The sequence below is a fragment of the Sminthopsis crassicaudata genome, chromosome 3 (assembly GCF_048593235.1).
Source record: "Sminthopsis crassicaudata isolate SCR6 chromosome 3, ASM4859323v1, whole genome shotgun sequence".
Taxonomy (NCBI): Eukaryota; Metazoa; Chordata; class Mammalia; order Dasyuromorphia; family Dasyuridae; genus Sminthopsis; species Sminthopsis crassicaudata.
Window position 1 is genome coordinate 251755161 of NC_133619.1, and position 22220 is coordinate 251777380.

The 22220-nt window shown below is 34.2% G+C and overlaps 1 protein-coding gene across 3 annotated transcripts in view; it reads left to right on the forward strand.

Annotated features, from left to right (window-relative positions):
- NPAS2 (neuronal PAS domain protein 2) overlaps positions 1–22220 on the forward strand; it is a 238254-nt gene that overhangs the window by 190020 nt on the left and 26014 nt on the right. For 2 of the 3 annotated variants that reach the window (XM_074300419.1, XM_074300416.1), the window contains exons 8-12: positions 10957–11075; positions 12455–12537; positions 13323–13429; positions 15085–15232; positions 20621–20720. In XM_074300419.1, coding sequence (XP_074156520.1) covers positions 10957–11075; positions 12455–12537; positions 13323–13429; positions 15085–15232; positions 20621–20720 — 557 coding nt within the window. The remainder of the gene's footprint in view (positions 1–10956; positions 11076–12454; positions 12538–13322; positions 13430–15084; positions 15233–20620; positions 20721–22220) is intronic. The other variant, XM_074300418.1, reaches the window with a different exon arrangement.

The following is a 22220-nucleotide window of genomic DNA, read 5'->3' on the forward strand; positions in this document are numbered from 1 at the left end:
CTCTATTTAGAGAGATTTGTTCTTTTTCTTAGTTGAGAAGTAGAAGAATTATTGATTATTGATCAGTCAACAATTATTTGTGTCTTTTGTATACTGGGTACTGTATAAGTTCTTAGGATACTCATAAAAATGAAAGACATTCTATCAGGGTATTCACTCTTCCATAAATCTTACCACTAAATAAGAAATTTGCAATTTCTTTTTCTAAAACACCAAAAGGAAAGGAAAAAATATAGGAATTTTTAGCAGGAAGAAAAGAGATAGAGAAGAGAGGAGGAGATAAGAAGAAGAAAGCAGAGAGAGATGGACACAAAATGGAAATGACTTGGCACATAAATGGTGACTGATCATGATTTTTAGTGCTTTTGCCTTGGTTAACTCTGAACTTGTCATATCCAATACAAGTTAATTAAACTAACCTACTGTGATTCTGTTGGACCAAAGTCACATTAGTGTCGATGGATCCTAAAGTTCAGACTGTTCAATTTCACCAATGGATATCAGTATCTTCTGTTTTACATTTGCTTGTATATATTTGCTTAAAAGGTCCAAACTGAATATATATATGTAAATAATATGAACCTGTTGTTCATTCATGAACATTGGTCAAATATAATATTTAGGGACTGATATATACATTATGCAACTGCAGTTTACCTATGGTACTGGGAAGGAAAATTGCTATGAGAGTTCTATTTCTGAGTTTTCCTAGTTACCTTTGCACCTAATGGGGCCAGAAGCAGTACCAGTCCAGAAGAGAGCCCTCTAATCCATGTCATCAGGTGTTGTGAAAAAAAAAAGCAGCACTCTATCAACCAATCAGAACAATGAGCCCAAATTGATCGATCAACCAATAAAATTCAGGAAGCACTTATTAAACATCTGCTGTATGCAAAGCACTGTACTAGGTGCTGAGCATACAAAGCCAAATGAAAAACAATACTACTTTCAGAGAACTTCTATCCATTCTACTGTATAACTTGTATAGGCAGAAGGTTCTGTTGACATCTCAGTGTTGTTATTTGAGTCCCACCATTACAAGAGTTTTCAGCCATATGATTCATTGGTATAGGGAACTTCCAAAGAGGAAATCTGCTCTAACAAAGCAACTAAGCAGTTTGTCCATAACTTGTCATCTTAGAAAATTAATTGAGACAGTTAAAAGTGGTGATTTATCTAAGATCAGCCAGCCAATATATGTCAGAAGCAAGATTTGAACCAACCCTGGGATTGGATTCTTACTAAATTAAGGGAAATTCTACTGTGCTTCTCCAGTGATTAAAGCTTGCCATATATGCCAGAGGCAGGATCTGAAGCCTTGAATTTTCTGACTTCAAAATGAAAACTATCAAATGCACTATGCATTTGCACCATGCAAATCCCTACCAGTTGTGACAACATGAAAATGTTCACCAACAAATAGAGCTCTTGGAAAAATAATTTCCATTGAAACACACCTTGTCTTAACACTAACATATTTCTTCTCCTTGGGTTAACTAACATCTTTGTTGATCAGTCTCTCACTAATCGTTGATAAGAACTTCTAAGAGGATGATTTGAATATCAAAGAATTTAGAAAAGACCTTGAAAAAATTTATAAAAGCCTGAATATTTTCACAACACTAACTTTCTTTGATTGGTGTTGTGAAAAGCAAATTTAAAGTAAAGGATATTATATCCTATCATTCAATTTTCTTGATAAAAATATGCCAATAAAACTAAGACTTGATTCAATTTTCGTTCAGTCTAAGAATTAGCACCACATAGTTTCACTTAAAAATAAATTTTATTAAATATACAATAATTTTAATTTCTCTTTTAGTTTCTCTTTCAAGTTGAAGTCCAATTTAACTCCCCTCCACTGTTTCCCATGAAATGTACATCCAGGTTTTATGTAATTTGACTTAAAATGGCCCTTTCCCCCCACTACCATTTATTTTCTAATAAAAATATACTTAACTTTTTACATGATTGTTTGAACAGAGAAGACAGTACCATCAACTAGGGAAAATTAATAAAACATCACCTGAGCCAAGTTTTGAAGACAGTTAGATATTCTGAAAGGTAGAGATGAGGAATGATGCATTTCAGGTTTGCAGGAAGATATGCAAAAACATGAGCATAACAGTTTTATTATTGTTTAGTCATTTCAATTTGTGTTCTCCTTTTCCTGACCCTTTTTTGTGGGGTTGTTTTGAACATAAGAGGTAGAATAAAAAATTTAAAGAATAGCAAATAAGTCAATTCAACTGAAACATGGAATGTGTGAGATGAATTCAGCTTAAATAAGTCTAGAAAGGCAAACTGAAATCAGATTGTTAAGGGCTTTGAACTCCAAACTAAGAAGTTTCTAATATATTCTAAAGATTGTTAGGAAGTCACCAAAAGGATTTTGTCAGGATAGTACCTCAGTCACTCTTTTCTTTTAGCCAGACTAACCAACATTTTCTAGAAGCAAAAAAGGAAAGGATTGCTATATTAGGCTAGCATGTAATTAAGTCAACGTTAGTGTGGTACTAAATAATTCTCTGAGTAGGAGTTGTACCAAACCAATGTTGAAGTAAAAAGCAATAAGTTAGTATGAGGGATGAAAATGGGAACAAAGGATAAAATTAACAAAGTTCAAATAGGTAGACCCCAGGCTTTAGCTCAATTCCTGGCCCAATTCTCCTATTGATAAATAAAGCAATTAGTTGAGACAACCATGAATAGTTCAGAATATTTGAAGGGAAACTCCACCCTGCCTCTCCTTCCTCCTAGTATTTGTCAGAATGATAAGAAATCACCATCTCTTTGCTACTTCTTAAATTAAACATAGTAGGGAGATCTTAGAGACTGACCATCCTTAGTTAGAAGAGACTAAGAATCTTGGTCATTGTACACTCAATGAATATTTTACTGAACCATGAAAGGAATCAAATAGTTATTATTTAAACCCTTTATCTGTAAAACTCCTTCTGTAGAGTTTCTGATTTCCTGTGCCTCTGAGGAAGCCCCAGGTGACAGCAAAGGAAATCCTGTGAAATCACATAGTACTGATTTACATTATAACACATACACACATTTTTTAGTGACCCTTTCATATTTCCCTTATATCTGGATTAATGTACAAACAATTTTTTAAAGTTTTTTTTTTTCTTAAGGCATTTAAATAATGAATAATGGTGACATTTAAGGGATGGGATGTCCAGACCCATGCTTTCATCTAAATAGAGAACTCCCATTGAGAAAATTTCCTTCAAGTAGCTTCTGAGGACCTACAACTCAATGGCTTAGGGGGTTGCCTGGGGGTAGTTAGAAATTAAAGGAGTTACTTGGGAGTCATTGCGCTAGCATTGTCTGAGGCAGCAAGTGAACCCAGGTTTTCTTGCCCTTTGGCCTTGCTTTCTCTTTATTATACCACTCTGTTTTTTTATTATAATCATATTATAGAACTTGAAACAGGATGGTATGCTCTAGATGCAACCATGAATTAGAAAGGCCTGAGATATATATGTGTGTATGTGTGTGTGTATCTATATGTGTGTGTGTATGTATGTATGTATGTATGTATCTGCATGATTAAAGAAAATCTGTGTTCTATCTAATTGGCTGATAAACTGCAAAGATTGAATCTTTTGTGAAATTACATTTCCAAAATCTCATTAAGATGATGCTGAATTTCACTTTGGAGTTTGCTGCCATTTATCATGTTTTAGATGTTTTTCAGGGAAATACATAGTCTTAATTTTGGTTAACTGAAACTTATTTCATTGGCTGCATTTCATTTACTCTTTTCTCAAGTTGGGACTGTGTTTGCCTGAAAAATGTGCTGAATTATGTGTGATTTTTTTTTTTTTTTTTTGGGAATAGGTGTGGGAAGACTGTTACTGTTGTGAACATTAGAAGTGGGAAGCTTAAAAATGAAAGAATTAAGTTTGTAGAACCTATTTTACAAACCAAAAACAGGATTGCTTTCTTTGGACTAGGAAAAGCATATTCTTCATTCTCTAGTGACAGAGAATAGTGGGTACTATCCCAGGGTGATACTGAAATATATATATTGGAGAAAGAACAGTACCAAGGATTCTCATCCTGGAGTCCATGAACTTTTTAAAAATTGATAATTATATTTCAGTACAATTTATTTCCTTGCTAATACAAAATGTTTTATTTTATGCATTTAAATACATGAGCCCGAGAAGTCTTCTATGGATTTCACTGTCTGACAAATGGATTCATGATGTAGAAAAGGTCAAGAAGCCCTAATAATATTCCTGTAGTCTTTTTTTTTTAGGTCTTCTTCTTTCCTTCCTTCCACCTGAGTGTCCTCTTTTTAGGAACCTAGTATCTTTTATGTTTAGTGCCCTTAGTGCCCTGCCTAAGCTTCCTTTCCTTGGAAGTACCCCATGTTCTTTTCATACCCATTTCCCCAATATATATCAGCTATCTGGGAGTAATGTGATCCAATGGAAAGAGCTCTGAATTTATAAACAAAATATCTTGGTTCTAGTTTTGCTTCTGCTACTTTTTACCAGTGCAACATTGGGCAAATCACATTACTTTTCTAAATCTCAATTTCTTTATTTGTGAAATAAGAAATTTGGATTAGATGAACTCCAAGGGCACTTACAGATCTAAATCTATTACTCTGCTGTAATCCCTTTAGGACCCTTTCAGATGATCTGGAAAAAAAATATTTTAAATCAGTATGAGCTAAAATACTAATGGGTGATTGTGACTACTATGTTACTTCTCCTAGATAACATTTTAAGCTTAAAAAAGATCTTAACTAAAAGTAACTTCCAACACTTTATCAACATCAATGAGAGAAATTTGGGATAAGGAAGGCTTTTGTATGACTCAGAAATCACTATGAAGACAATTCTCTCCCAGCTTGCAAGGGCTTTCCTGACAATCTAGAGATTTCTCTGATTAGTATTCAGAATATCCGGTAGAATACTAGATACCTAGAAGAGTCCACTTAATATGAATTGAGGCCAGGAGTCAGGAGGGGGAAGCACCTTTGCTTGAGTTACCCAGATTGATTTATCTATTTGGACAGTTCCAAATTCAGCAGGTAATTGTGCAACTCTTCCTCCCACCCACCCAGTTCTGTTTTACTTCTAGCTATATCAACATAGCAGCCATTGCTCAAACACTTTAGCAAAACAGAGCTTTCTCTTACCCCAATATTTGCACATATTGGTCACTCCTTAGGAAAAGCACTTCATCATCTGCCACAGAAAAATTTCTATTTTTTTAACCAAGATTTTTAATAATATGAGTAGTAGTTTTGTTGTTTATCTTGAAATGGACATAGATATTAATCTTTAACTAAAGATTTTCCATTTTTATAAAATTTTAAGCCAAGTCAGTCAATGTAAAGTTTCCTTGAAAAATCTGAGCTGGGTTTATAATCACATCTCCCTGCATCTTCATTAAAAAACAAAACAAAACAAAACAAAACAAAAAAACCAAAACTTTATTCTTCATGATATTTGTATTATAGAGGTGAACATTAACCACTTCCCTATACAAGTGCTTTTTTTGTTCTGTTTTCCTGAAATAGATTTGTAATAAAATTGTCTTGGCCTGGACCACATAGTTACATTGCCCAATACTGCATTTATTGAAGAAACTTATTCTTTTTTACTCCCCAAAATGTCTTCTAATCATAATTGGGTGAAGTTTTTCATTCTATTCCACAGCCCTTTTTCCTATCTTGCCCCTCCAGTCAATCTAGTTCCACTTTATTTGGATGGAAATGATTGGATTTTTTAAAATAGTGACAAATTTTGATTTAACATGCCCCAATAAGTTGACAAAAGTTGTCAAATAACAACTGTATACCAAAAAGAAGGCATTCCTTCATTATTTCTCTAATACTTCTCCCTCAGAATTGGAATCAAATATTTGTCTGTCTGAGATCCAGAAAGCAGTATTTCAAAAGTTGTTGGTATGGTTCCAAATAGGTCACTCTCAGTAAACATTCCCTTCCAAGCTTTCCAGAAACCACACACCACAGTATAAAACTTTCCTTGCCCTCGCTTTACCTACCAGTCTCTAACCACATATCCAGAGTTGAAATTCAAATCTGGCAAAATTTAAGCCTTTCAACTCATATAGCACTCAGATTTTCTGTATTTCATGGGATTTAATAATAGAAATAAATAACCTGACTGATGTTGCTTCATTTTTTGGTTTTGGATAATCTTTCTTTCTTTTTTTCTCCTTTAACTGAGTTGTATTTATTGAGATGTCTAAAGTAAAAGAACAAGTTAGTCATTGTGCCCGATCTTTCTGTGGTTGAAGATTTAAATTTGGCAACCAGTGGAATCATCTTCATTGGAGTTTCCAACCCATTTATTACAGTGTTCCTAGAAATGAGAAGCAAAGAGCGCCCTCTAACTTCATGGAGAAATTTCTTTTTTTTATCTAAAAATTGCATATTCTGCAAGATTTGTTATTTGAAAAATTAATATCATCCAGAATAAATTATAATTAAAAGTTACTATCTTGCTGTATACATTCCTAAAATATTCTAAGTTCTTTACTTAAAAAGATGCTGTGAAAACTGAGAAAATTAAAATTAGGACATTTATATTGCTAATCCTAGTATCTTCCTGCTTTTTCTCCCTAGATAATGGATCCATTCTATATGTAGCATCCCTTTGGTTTCTAGGATAAATTACATACTCCTCTGCTTGGCATTTAAAACCTTCACAAATTGCCTACATTCTTTCTTGCCATCCTTAATGACATTAATGACCCTCACAATCTGTATTTCAACTAAACTGACCTATTTAGCCACATTGTTAACAAAATCCCAAAAAGTGTAAGAGGTCAACAGGTTTTTAAAATGTGCCTAAAATTCCTTATGAAAAATAATTAAGAACAATAGCATTAGCCAAAATGGATGCTATTTAAGTTCTGTAGGCAAGTTTCAGTCTCTCACCCCTCACCCATCCATCCCCTTGTTTATCTACTCTATGCTAAAGAAGTGTGGGAAAAAAGAGAACAAAAGTTACCTTGGCAGTCAGCAGCCACATTGACCAGAATTGGACAGTGTTGTTTTGCTTATGTCCTCCAAAAAGCCCAATAACCTAGCTATTCATAATGCATTCAACTAGGCATATTGTGAAGGAATAAAGGACAAGTCAGAAAATTGTATTTAATTAGTGGGAGATGATTCCTCATGAATGCACAGAAGATTACTTTTTCCATAAAAATTTCATAACAGTGGCCTGAACTGTTTGAATATTTGTTACAAATGGGAATTTGGGGATTTTATTTTTCCTTTAGCAAAAAAAAAAAAAAAGTATATTATTGTTTACAGTCATTTTACCCAAACTAAGTCTTTCCCTGACAGGTACACCTGCTTTATTTTGTTTTGTTTTGTTTATTTGTTTGTTTGTTTATTCTGGAAAGTGCTGATAAAGTTATTTGTCTTTATCCTTATAGGCTATTAGCTGTTACTCTACAGCTGTTGTAGCCAATTTGTAACACCTCTGTTGTAGCCAATTTGCAGGCTACCTCTGATCAGAATACATAATTGTTTAGTCTTAATTCCAGATACAATAAAAATGGAAGGAAGCCAGAAAAATCCCCATTTCTCTTCACAGGCTGCTAATTAGTTTTAAAATACCCCTATTCCCATTTTTGCCTTTAGATTCCACCTTTTATTCCATTTGCAATAAATCCCCAGGTGACCTAAAACCTCTCCTATCTAATCTCTATACTCCCTAACCTCTCCACCTTCTATCATTGCCAATTCAGGGGTCTCCAATTGGAGGTTTTGATTTATGCAAATGATGAATCTGGTCTTTTCTGTTCTTTAAAAATCCTTCTTGATTTTTTGTGTTTCTGGTAATGGAACTAGTTAGCCTTCTTCCTTTTATTAAGGTGTTCAGGGAACCCCCAGCCTCAAAGAAAGAGGATTGTATTCAGGTGCAGGAACAGTGATAGAAGTCATACCAGGAAAAAATGAGCTTTATAGATTATTCAGAAGGTTTGATTATCAGGTTGAAATAGAGTGCCTGACTTTATATACAGCAGAGCTTCTTAAACTATAAGTCATTTAACTGAATGGAGAACGGAAGCAGGAAGGCTATAACATAATGATTTATTATCAATAAATCTGAGGGAACAGTGTATCAGTTTTATATACCTATGTACTTGGGGTCATCTAAATATTTGTTGGGTGAAAAAAGGTTGCAAGTGGAAAAAGTTTAAGACCTGATATACAAGTAGGTATCAAAACTTTTGTGCTCAAAGGCTGTACCAAAAATTGACAATCTAAGATAGTTCTCAAATACAGCCCTGGTCACAGACTTTGTCTTCTGAGGGCCATATATTACAAGTATGACCATGGAGTAATTTTTTGGTTGTTCTAAACAATTGTCATTGAAAAGACCCACATTTAAAGTAAGCAGGAATTGGAGTGACTATGTATTTTATTTAGAGGAGGAAAAAATATATTAACTACCCAGCTAATAATAATAGGCAGTTGCTGAATTATCCAGTGAATTGCTTAAATTATTCACCCAGCTTTTACAGTAGTCAAAGATCTGATCAAACCAAGCACCTTTTCCCTTTGTTGACTAATTCTATCAAAGGCTCAGGGAAAGCCAGATATCTTTTTTCCCTCAAATCAAAGAAACCAGATTTTTTTTTTCTTTACTTCAAATTAGACAATTAATTAATTAAATCTCTAATTAATGCTCCTAAAGTAATTTAGGGATAAAGAGTGCTAGAAAAGTTTTTTTAAATGATAAATATGATTGAGTCTCAGTGTGCAAATTATTCCTGTGTTTATCTGTAGAATATAAAAGGAGACTACAACTGTGAGTAAAAACATTTCAAAGGCAATTTGCAAAATGTTTGAAGTAATTCCCTTTGGCTTCAGTTAAGATTCATTGCTGATTTACTATGTCTGTGATCAAGCTTAAATTGTCAGGGCAGAATCTTAGTTAAAGGAATTGTGTTTTGTCATTTCCATTAATAAAATAACTTTATCAGATATTTAGCTATGCATAAATCATGAAGTTTCCATATCTGGGCTTGGAATTTCACCTGAAAAGCCCTAGAATTTTAAAACCCCCATTGGATGAAAGGTCTAGTAAGAATTGAATAGGGAGAGGTACAGCAAGGCTAGAATAAAAGCATGCCTCCATCTACTTAATTTCCAGTGCCCAAATTCACATCCTCATATGAAGTAGCATTTATAATAAGAGGAAATTTTCTTTCCTTCTTTCCTCACACACACACACACACACACACACACACACACACACACACACACACACACACCATATTACAGAAGAAAGCCCTTGCTGACTGAGCAGGTAAACCCAGCATCCCAACTCCTGTGTAAGCAGGGCAGGTAGTTTAAGAAGCCTTTACTTGAAATTTTTGGACTAGTACTCAATCTTTGCACCCCCAAAAGTGGAGGGGTGCAGCAGAGGTACAGGATTTTAGTTACTATGCCATTATTTGATTAATCCTGTTTCTTTAGAAGGAGAATGTTTCACATCTGGGAATTAAAAAAAAAAATTTATACCAAAAAAATGCAGATGTTCACATCTGCAGTATATTTCCTAATGTGAACCTTCCCCCTACCCCCCATAGGCTTTTTGGCTCACTCTATCAAAGGGATCTGTCTAAACAGATTAATGGCAGATGTGAATTCTCTACAGGCCACTTATTTTTTATCTCTCACACATTTTGTTATTCTTGTTTTGAAACATTTATTGGTGCTGGTTTGAATGAATCCTGAAAGCATCTGTAATAAATTGGCTTTACTCATGTTAGTGAACAGAAGCCCATATTACGAAGCCATTTAGAAAACATTAACTAATGGCAGCAGCAAATGCATAAAATAAAAATTCCTGGAAAGCTTAAAATAAGAAGAGGGGCTTTGAGACAATCTCAAAAATGTGCCTCACTCTTTCATAATACACAATACATCTTTGTTAATATTACATAGGATCTTAGATTTAAGGATAGAAATAGGGGACAAAAATAAATATGCTTAGGATGGAATTAGGAACTATATCTGTATTTTCATTGATAAAGGGAATGTCCAGAAGAAAAAAAACCTTTATTAATCCAGGTCTCTACCTCCTTGGCAATTTAGAATCTTAAAAAGTTATCTAGAATACTAGAAGTGACTTAACCTCATCACATGAAAAGTATGTATCAGAGTCTACTCTGGAACCCATATCCTCCTTATTTATGAGACCAGTTCTCTATTCACTATACCACAATGCCATCATAACCATGTTTAAAATTTGCAAATTAGAAATATATTCTATCCATCATCAAAAAAAAATTAAGCCCAATTCCAATGTTTTATTTTAGTATAGAGGTGACCCTGCATTCTTAGAGCTATTGCTACTGCATTATAAACTCTAGTTGATTTTATCATGCTGGAAAAAACTAATTGTGCAATAGTTTGCATCTATTTTTCAAGGGCCAACCTAGATAAGATTCATCAAAATAAGCCTGGATATCGAGTAGTAAAAGTTTCTGGCCCTGGTAATCCATAAAAAGAAGATAATATATTGTTTATCTAAATGTATATAAAGAAGACAGAATAGTTTAGCCCTGCTATTTTAGAATAGAAGCTTTTTGAGGGCAGCATTCACTATAACTTTTCTATTTGTATATCTGACAGACATCTAATAGTACTTATCACAAGGTAGGTGCTTAATTTAAAAATAAATTTGTAAATGATTATTTTGTAAGTAATTAATTTGTCAATAAATGCCATTTGAGTTTTGATAAGGAGTTCAATGTCATTTCTCATATAAAAAAATAAGCTGAGATACCTCCCCCAAATACAAGATGCTGAGAATTTTAACTACAGTAATCTTATGCATATATCTACCATTTCAATGCTTTATGTGGTCAAGAAATCTCCAGTCAAGAAAGGTATGCTAAACCTTTGGCTGCTTTCTCTCTTTCTCTCCCCAGTGCCTAGCCCCTCTTGTAACGGCTTTGACAATACAGTGACAAGGGCTTACCGTTCACCACTAGGAAAGCAAATCTGCTTCATCGCAACTGTTCGTCTGGCTACACCTCAATTTCTAAAGGCAGGTACCCTTTGTGAGACATTAGTCATGGGAGATAGTCAGAAATACTGCATATTCTCAAACCTTCCACATCAAGGTTATGCACTGTCCTGTTATTCATTACTTTGGTTAAACTCTAGATATTCCAAACAATTTAGAGAGATGTCTGAGTAAGGATATCACTGTGGAACTCCCCAGCCAGTTCGGAGGATGTTGTGTACCTTATTGTTGCTACTGCTGAAAACAAAAATATGCCCTATCACCCTGGCAACTGTTTTTTTTTTTCCCTTGTTGTTAATTTTGTTTTGTTTCCCTTTCTTTGTATTCTCTAATATTTAGCACACTGCCTGGAATATATTTAGTGTTCAATGGAAACTTGTTTACTGATTGCCAACCTGATGAATTCCTATTTAAAAAAGATGTATTTCATTTTGCTTCTTCCATTTGATTTCCACTCTCCCAGGGAAGATGGTATAAGTTTGGGTGGGAGGAGAAGACAGGGAAGATAGAAGAAGGAATGATGGATAGGGAAAAATACTTAGGAAAAAGATAAGTCCATGATCCAATTTTATATCAAATTTTTGCTTTCACGTCTCCCTTTCACTTATCACTTAGGGTAGTCAAATATTCACCTTCATCTTCACCCATTCCATAGTTGAAATCACATTTTAATACAATATTTGACTGAAGGCCAAAATATACAAATGTACTTTTATCAGTCTTGTGGTTCATACTCCCCAACCATGCCAATATTAATGGCCAATAAAAGCATTTGTGCAATGTTTTAAGTTTTGCAAAGCTTTTTATAAATATTATTTCACATTCTACTCCCAATAACTCTGGGAACTATATGTTGTCATATTATCCTCATTTTACAGATGAAGAAACTGAGGTTGGCAGGGGTTTAAGTGAGTTACCCAAAATCACATAGCTAATAAGTGGCTGAGGCTGGAACTCATTTGCCTGATACCAAGTCTAATATTAATAGAATTGAAAATTAAGTGTGTTAGGTGGGGAAAACTCAAATCTTTGGCTGTAATGGTATTGTTTTGTCATATTAATATTAATATTGCATGAGGTTAGTATGGGAGGGTCCAGTCTAAAGACCATTTCCCCAAACTATACTATACTATACTATACAAATAGCATATGTGAAAGGAGTGGAATGACATTTTGACTCCTGAGTATTTTTCCTCATCCTGTGAAATAAACTTAGTGTCAAGGCATACTAAAATTAGGTGCAGATGATGTATTTCATTGCCACCCAACTTGGAGTTTTAGCAAGTTTCTACTTTCTTTATTCCTATCACCGGCTCCTTATCCTTCTGAAGCAGAAGCTGACAAAGCAGGATTGAGCATCTGGCACAGTTCAGTAATGAACATTTCTCCTCCTGCTACAGGAAATGTGCATAGTTGAAGAACCTTTAGAGGAATTCACTTCAAGACATAGCCTGGAATGGAAATTTTTATTTCTGGATCACAGGTTTGTGAAAAATCAAAATATGTTTTGATTAGTCCACTTTTCATTGCTGTTTGTATGAACCATTCTCTCCCTGGGAAAGGAAAGTAGGGTAGGATCTTTTGAAGGAGAATGAAATTCTGGCTGTAAGAACACATTCCCACCCAAGTATGATGATAAGTTTCACTTTGACTTCATTCTCCTGCCCTTGGATGCCTTTATTATCTTCAAGGTCAGGGAGACCCATGAGGAAATGAGGCATTTGCCTAGTGAAGCATCTTTGCAAAAGCAAAAGACTTTTAAATCAAGTGGTCCTTCCTTTTTTGAGTCTCCATAAAAGTTAAAGGGTGCAAGGAGACCTCTGATCACATTTCCTTCACATGTATTTTAAATCTTACCTTGATTTTTTTCTTATTAATTTACATTTCCTCAATTAATTTAATTGATTTGATGCAAAGTACTAGATTTTTTTTTCCTTCCACTTTGTTTTGTGATTGGGTTTAAATAAGTCCAGAATATACCCAAATATAAATAATCCAAGAATATACCAAAACAGTCCAAAATATACCCAAGAAAAGTTTTATTCATTTACAGAATATTTCCATGGATCTTTGGGAAATGTGGCCTTACTCTGTTACAGGCTTTTGTAAAATTGGAATTTTTTTTTCTTTTTCCCCTAAGGATCATAAGATTTCAGCATTTCTTCTGAAAATAAAATATCCTAATACCTTGAGTTAAATTAAGGGACCAACCACAATCAGCTTCCCAATTAGACCATATGTATTTGTTTTCTTATTGTCCTTCTGCAGAGCTCCACCAATCATAGGATATTTGCCTTTTGAAGTGCTGGGTACTTCTGGCTATGATTATTATCACATAGATGACCTAGAACTCCTAGCCCGGTGCCATGAACACTGTAAGTATGACACTGTTTAAACTTAAGGGCAGCCTTCTTTGACAGGTATGGGTTCCATATACTCCAGCAGAATTGGAATTCTGCATCTTTGCAAGTCAATTTACCTTCTGGTTTGATTTAAAGTATGGAGGGAGTAGTCCTTGGAAAGATGATTGTACTGCAGCATGAAAGCAACTCTCAACTATACAAATAAGTTATATAGGAATAATTTGAGTTGAATTTCTAACTTTGAAGTGAATTCTTCCTGGCCCCTACCATATTCAGTCCCTTTCCCATTGCCCATCTTGACTGTGACTAGAGAACACAAATTAATGCTAAATTAATCAAGAAGGTGACATTTAGAGAGGGGCGTGGGAGAGGTGGGGGGAGACAAACATCACACTGTTTCCATGCCATAGTGATTCACATTATTCACTACTTTTGAGTGTCAATATCATGGCCCTTTTTTGTTGCCAATAAATGTATTTTCATTATTTTACTTATTATTTGTGAGCTTTGAAAAAGCAACAGTCTAAAGATTAATGCTAAGTAAAGGAATATGACAATCGATTTATTTATCCAAATATAGTACTGGTTTATAGTAATAATCACTATAACCTCTCAAATCTAATGCTTGTTTATGGTAGAATACCCTTGGGTATTCATCAAGATTAACTATTAGAGTATTATGTTAACTAATCTTTAAAGCTTTAAACCATTTAGTTGCCTTTGACTTTGCTGACCTCACAATCCCTTGCTCCTAGAAGAATTCTTTCTGATTTCTAAAGGATTTTAGAGATCCTTTTGTTTTACTTGTTTGAGTTGCCTTTATTGTTATTTTTGGTGGGGTTGAGAAGTCTCTAGATAAGCATAGATTAGGCATTCTGGTTCTCAACCTACTTTTCCTTATTTTATGCTTCTGTCCTAAACAAATATCACATTCTCCAAAAGACAGTCTAGGATTTAAGTGGTTTTAAGTTTCTGGTTGTGATTTATCCTTATCTGCTCATGTAAGAAATGTTAAATCTTTGTTATCTGCCCCTAGGATCAAATATTCTTTCCTGCCCAATCCAGTAAATTGTCAGCTTCTCCATTCAGAGGTTATCCATAGGTATCTAGGAGAATTCTCATTAGCAAATGGGATGACACAATGGACTGATCAAAACTGTACTGCAGGGCTGGGAAGAGGGGAGAAGAATTCTACATCAAACTTTATGTAAGAGTAGCATTGACTAAGTATAAACTGCTGAGTGACAGTCACAAAATTAGTCCAAAGGTTGATAGCTGTCACTTCTATTTTTGGGTCCAGTTCTTCCAGAGCTGCATAGAATCTTTTACCAGGCCCCCAATGTTTTCAAAGACAACTCTATAGAGATTGTGAGATTATCTTCCAGAAAATCTAGAACTTTTAAAAATTAAAACGTGTTTTTTAAATTTAGTAATATTTGCCTAAGGTTAAGGGGTTGCTTAAGTTGTTAAGCTATAGAAAAATTTCCATTATAGAACTACTGCTTCTTAAGTCTGTGATTATACTCCTTTCTACCTAAAAATTTGAGGAATAAGCCATGTTTAATATTTTCATTAAAATCATTAATTATATTTTATAATAAATTTTAAAAGATCATTTTCACATTTTTTAAAATTTGTTATATGCAGTGTACATTTTCTACTAACAGTGATGCAGTTTGGCAAAGGAAAGTCTTGTTGTTATCGGTTTCTGACCAAAGGACAGCAGTGGATATGGCTCCAGACCCATTACTACATCACCTATCATCAGTGGAATTCCAAGCCAGAGTTCATTGTCTGTACACACACTGTAGTCAGGTACAGTAAATGCCTTTCTCCCTTTGATTACAGCTGATCAATCATTGTTTCTCTGTCACAATTAACTAATTAATCAGTCAGCTTTTATTAAATGTGTATGTGCCAGGCCCCATATTCTGTGGATACAAAAAAAAAAAAGCAAAAAGTATTCCTCCCCTTAAGGAATTTTCAGTCTAATCTGTCATGAAAACAAACATATACCAAACAAGCAATATTCAGGATAAATAGGAATAATTAGCAAAGGGAAGGCACTAGAATTAAGAGGGGTTAAAAGACTTTACAGAGAAAAATAGAGCTATGACAAATATAAAACTAATTCAATAAGCCTAAATGGCCCAAACCAGCTTTTCCATTCCATTTTAAAAGTTAGTTGCCCATACACCCTACCCCTCTAAAAATCAACTTCATAAATAGAAGATGGGTCTAGGGACAGAAATGACAACAGATTTTTAGGAATACGATGGGGGTGGGGACGAAGGGAGAAAGAAAAACATATAGGGGTTTTAGTAGACTTGATATGAGTCACTAATGTGACATAACAGCCCAAATAGAAATAGATAAAGTTGTTCTGAAATACATTAAGAGAGGCATGGTATTCAGAAGGAGGAATTACATTCTGCCTTAAGTTGGATCTTGAGTCATGTTGAATTACCATGTTTCAGGAAAAATGCACAAAGCTGAAACATTCCTTGAAAATAATCCAGTTGAAGAACTGACTGGAAAACACACCAGAAAGGATAGGATGAGAGACTGGAGTGAGGGGATAGTCTATTCTAAGAAGACTTAGAGAAGACATAAAAGGTGTCTAAAACTATCTAAGTGTTCTCATGTGAAAGAGAGACCAAAAATTCTTCTAGTTGACCCCAGAAGTACGAGCAATGCATGGCAGTTGCAGAGTGATAGGTACAAGAGTAAGATGACATTATGCTGACTGTTAAGACTTGAGACATTACATTCTTCTTTACATCCCCATCCCCAATTTGGAAATATATAATCATTCAAAGGTGTTTGGTCCACCCATCCACTGCAAGAAAGACCCAATAGATGAAGAATGTCTATAGAGTATCTCTTGCTTTCATGTTGGGAGTGGGGAGAAGAGGGAAGAATGGAGGGAAGGAGAGAGAAATTGAGAGCTCAATCCAGGATGAATGATAGAAATGGATAATTACGACTAATTCCAGATTTGAAAAAGAGAGGAGGTCTGGCTAGATTGCTTTCAGGAAATTTTAAAATTCTTTTGCTGATCCCAACGTTCCTACAACAGCAAAGATCCATCTTTTCAGTACAAATATTTTACCAGTATTGTTATATAGCAGCAAGACCTGAACACAAATATCCCTGAAGAACTAAAAGATGAGTACCATATCCAGGCCAGTGGGAAGGATAATAATGTGTGTGAACAGATTGCAACATATAACCAATTGAGAACTCTAAAGCACAGAAATAAAAAATGCTATCATAGAATTCTATAAGAGAAAGAAAAGATGGGCTGGTTGAGGGGTAAAAAATAGTTATGGTAGATAGATAGCTAGAGCACTATAGTAATAGCCTCACAATGTTAGGAGGAAGCAAGGAAAGTTTCCAGCTCATTTTGGGGAGATAATCTATAGCAAAATTCCCAGAGGACATGGATGAAAGTTACATAGGTATAGGTGGGTTGTGGTCAGAATCATTGAGAAAAACTCCAAAATCAGTGAGATCACAGATTTATTTGAAAAAAGAAAAATTTCCTTATATCTAATTCTATACAAAAATGGATTGAGCTGCCTCTGAAAGTAGTAGGTTCCTCTAGCACAATACCTAGAAAATAGTAGACAATTGGGCAGCTAGGTGGTGTAGTGAATAGAGCACTAGCCTTGAATTCAGGAGGACCTGAGTTCAAATCTGGTCTCAGACACTTAATACTTCCTGGCAAGTCATTTAACCCCCAATTACCTCAGCAAAAAAATAAAGAAAATAGTAGACAATTGATACTTTTGACATGACACTTCACTAGGAATCTTCCAGCAAAGGCTTAATTATAACTCATTGAGGATATTATAAAGGGCTTTTATTTTTTTAAATCAAATATGGGTTGGTTTATATGACTTCCATATAACTCTAGATTATATGTATACACATACATATATGTATGTGATGTAATATATGATGCATGTAATATAATTCCCAAAGTCATCCTCACTTTATACATTAAATCCTTTACTCCAATGAAATTTTCCCTGATTTTTCTTTTTAAAAACAAAATTATTATTTATCTTTAATACTTTTTCCTTCAAAGTTTGAGTTCTAAATTCTCCCCCTTTCCCTCTACCCCATACATTGAGAGAATAAAACATGTGATACCAATTATATATGTGAGATAATACAAAACATATTAGCCATGTTGAAAAAAAAGCAAAAAAAAAGTTTTAAAAATGCTTCTATCTGTACTCAGAGTTCATCAATTCTTTCTCTGAATGTGGATAGCACTTTATATCATATGTCTTTTGAATTGTCTTCCTTTTCTTTGATCTCTTTAGTTCATAGACTTAGGAGTGATATTGCTGAATCAAGAGATTATCACTAGTTTTATAGCCTTCTGAGCATACTTGCAAATTGCTCAGCAGAATAACTGGATCAGTTCACAATTCCACCAATAATGTATTAGCCTCCCAAATTTTTGGCATCCCCTCTTTATTTGCCATTTTCCTTTTCTGTCATGTTAAACAATGTGATTGATATGAGCTGGTACCTCAGAGTTGTTTTAATTTGCATTTCTTTAATCAATAGATTAGATAACTAATCAATAGCATTGTTTCATATGACTGAAGATAGCTTTGATTTCTTCTTCTGAAAACTGCCTTTATATACTTTGACCATTTAGCAACTGAAAATGACACAATCCTTTTGAATTTTACTCAGCTCCCTATATATTTAAGAAATGAGACCTTTATCCAAAAATAATTAAATAAATAATTTTAATAATTTTAAAAATCCCATTTCCTATTTTCTTTCTCTTCTCGGATGCATTGGTTTTGTTTGTGCAAAAGCTTTTTAATTTAATGTAAACAAAATTATCCATTTTACTTCCCATTATTTTCTCTATCTCTGATTTTTTAATAAAATTCTTTGAAAACTTTGTTTAGGCTTTTGGACCACCTCAGGGTATTATGTAGTAAATCATTGCTTCACAGATCTATTGTGTGCTTGTGTATATATTTCTCTTCTTGCTATATACTACTTTTATCCATCTACTGCCCACCCTAATCCACATTTAGAGAAGAAAACTGAACATTGTCTTCCATAAATAATGCACACACACACACCTACATTATGCTTTAAGACTCATGCTGACAACTGAGTGACACAGCCCTTGAAAGCTTCCACAGAAGAGGCTCCCATAGTAGTCCTTAGGCCTAGATTGTCAGAATGCATTCTTTTCTTCCTGGAGTTTAGAGGTAGTCTTATGCATTCAGAGCTATTTTAAACCATCATGCATTGGAACACAGTTATAATGGGTAAAGGTAAAGTACCATTCATTTTTTTTCCCCCACTCAATCTGCAGAAATTCTTTAAGAGCTTAAATCAGTTTTATTAAATCAGAAAAGACTGCGTGAGAAAAGAAAAGAAAAAAAAAATGAAGGATTAGGGAAAGCTTACAATTAACTTTGTCACTTATTATTGTGAGACTTTGGACAAGTTCCTATTCTTTAGTAAATAGGATAAGAATATATTTTTTTTAATGTCAAATTTTATAAAAGGCTGACAGTTCTTAGTCCTTGTCAGTGACTAGGTGCTTATATATCCTGTCCTTTCTCCTTCTGTCCTTTTCTCTTCCATAGTTTTAGAGTGAAAATTTTGTCAAGGAAAAATAGAATGGATTGTATAAATCAACATGGAAAAGGGTACCTTAGTGGCCTAACTTAGGCATACAAGGTAAAAAGCTTACAGCTTATTTAGTCTATTCATTTCAGCCCTCTGCTAAATCGTTATACATCATCACAGTTGAATTGATCCACAACAACCATTAAGAGAGTGAAAACAAATGAATTGCTCTTTCTGGTGATCCTGAAATAGTGGTTTATTTGGAGAATAGGTCAATAGATGAAGGAAAGAACTATACCTGTACCTTGATAAATCTAATACTATCTAGAGATAGACTTTTCTAAAGAATTTAATTACAAAACACATATACACATAGAATACATCTTGTGAAGCTACACTTCAGTAAGCAATACATTAGAAAACCGTCTCACTTGCATAATCCAGACTGAAAAAAGTATGTGAAGCTCAGAGATTTGACAACTACAAGACTTTATAAAAAAGACATTACCATCATTTTATTTTTTTAAGTTTAAGATGGAAGGAAGAAGGAAAAAAAGGAATTTATATGATAACTTTATTGTGTGTTCTAAGGAAACAGCAAGTTATATGTAATAGATTTACAATTCACATCCAAACATCTTTTTTATTATACTGTGTTATGGAATTGCTTGTTTTATTAAAAAGGTTAAAAATAAAGATACACTAGATGGCACACTAGACCACTGGCCCTGGAATCAGTAGGACCTGAGTTCAAGGTTCACACTAGATGTGTGACTTTGGACAAGTCCCTTAACTTCAATTGCCTTATCAAAATTTTTTAAAATAACTTTTTTTTATAAAAAGACAGGATGATGTACTAAAAATGATTGGTTTTAATTTTTTTTAAAGCATTTATAAGTCATTTTTCTTAAAAGAAAGTTAGTTTAGAGGCTTTTGTGATACGTTCTTTAATTCTGATGGTTTTATTAATAAATGGAAGGGGGAAAAAGTTATCCTAGGAAGAGACTATATTAAATTTATCATTGGAAAGCACTCTTAAAATATTTATAATAGAATTACGAAGGTAGGATAATAATGCAGTCCTTTAGACAAATAACATTTCTTGAATTCATTTTTATTGGTTGCTCTAGGGATAGTTATTATGTAGCAACCCTTTTATCTCTTTCTATAGGTTTTTTGCAAAAACATTTACTCAATTGCTGGTCCATTTTTTTCTTCTCCTGGTCCATTGGTATGTGGAAATGTTCCCTCTCCAGACATTTAGCTTGTAGTTTTAGAAAGTTACCTAAAACATCAACTTGACTCAGGAGGATCTGAGTTCAAATCAAGACCTCAGACATTTAACATTTAGTAGCTGTGTCACCCTGGGCAAGTCACTTAACCCTGAATGCCTCACACACCCATGTAAACACAAATAAACATATAAAGAAATATGATAATTAAATGACTTGTCCCTAATGACAAAGTTGGAATATGTTGTAGAAAGACTTGAACTCAGAGCTTCTTAGCTTCAAGACCAGATCTCTATCCATTACTTTGTACTCCTTTAATATTTTGTTCCCCCCTCCCCTTAACTCTCATTAGTTATGCAGATGTTCGAGTGGAAAGGAGGCAAGAACTAGCTCTGGAAGATTCAGCATCTGAAGCTGTTGACTCTTCAACACTAAAGGTACCATGTCTCTTGGTATGTTTTTCGTAAGCAAATATCTGTTGACTGATTGAATGTGGTTTATGTTTAATTAAATATATTTAAATAAGTTGTGTATGGAGGTGGAGATTAATGGACTCTATTATGTAGTTGAGCTATATCATGTTTATATAACATATATGGATATTGTACAAGAGGGACTCTAATTCTTTTGGTATTTTTCAACCATCTCCGTAGTGTCCATTCTTTATGACCCCATTTGGGGTTTTCTTGACAAAGATTTTAGAATGGTTTGCTATTTCCTTCTCCAGCTCATTTTACAAATTAGGAAACTGAGGCAAACAGGGTTAAGTGACTTGCCCAGGACCACATAGCTAGGAAGTATCTGCAGCTGGATTTGTACTCAGTAATTCTTCCTGCCTTCAGACCTGGTGCTCTATGTACTGCATCACCTAGCAACCACTCTGTTGCATAGCATGATATAAAGAAAATACATGGGATCCTCATTCTTCTATTTATTAAATATGTGACCTTGTAATCGTTACCATGTGACCGTGGCTGAGTTATCTCTAAAACTTATTTCCTCATCTACAAAATAAGGATGCTGGATTCAATATTTTCTAAAGACTCCACTTTAAAGGCCCTTTAAAGCACCATAGAGTCATTAATTACTCTATCCTCTCACTACATCAGTGAAAAATGAGTTCTTTTTTAAACTTTCATTGAAAAGATAGAAAAAAGCAAGGCACAGTAATTTTAATAATCATTTTCAGTATGTCACTGTCCTGCATTAAACACTGCCAAGCTAAATGGGGCAGACACTTTCCATGATAAGTTTGTTACTGGGATATCTATTTTATACTCATTCCACATGATGTGAGAGGGGCACAATATATGTTACTATCAATAAAGTGAAAATTATTTGAACATAGATTAGAAACTTCCAGTGGTTTGCCTTGCTGAGGAAATCCAATATAAACTCCTTAAGTTGACATTTAAGATCCTCCACAGTCTGCATTTTGCCACTTTTTGCAGTCTTATCTTAGAATAGTTGCCATCACTTATTCTTTTTACCAACAAAACAATTTTCCATTTTTCACTCCAGGTTAGCTAATGGGGGGAAATATAGAGGGTCTTATCAATGTGACATGGGGCCAGTTGGACTCAGGTCAAAATTTTATCAATTGTTATTATTGAGAAAAGGTGAGACCCCATTGATGTTCCCTGTTCTCTTGCTGCCTTCTCCTTCCTTTGTCTTTGCTAATGTCATTCCTCTTTTAAATTAGGACCATGCTACAATATACACTGTTGATGGAACTGTGAATTGATATGGTCATTCTGGAAAACAAATTGGAATGATGTAAATAAAGTGACTAAAGCACATATGCTCTTTGATCCAGAGATTCCTCTGCTAGTGTATCTCTAGTGAGGTCACTGACAAAAAAGAAAGACTATATACACCAACATTTTAAAAGTAGCTCTCTTTTGTGGTAGCAAAGAACTAGAAACAAAGTAGATGTCATCAATTGGAGAATG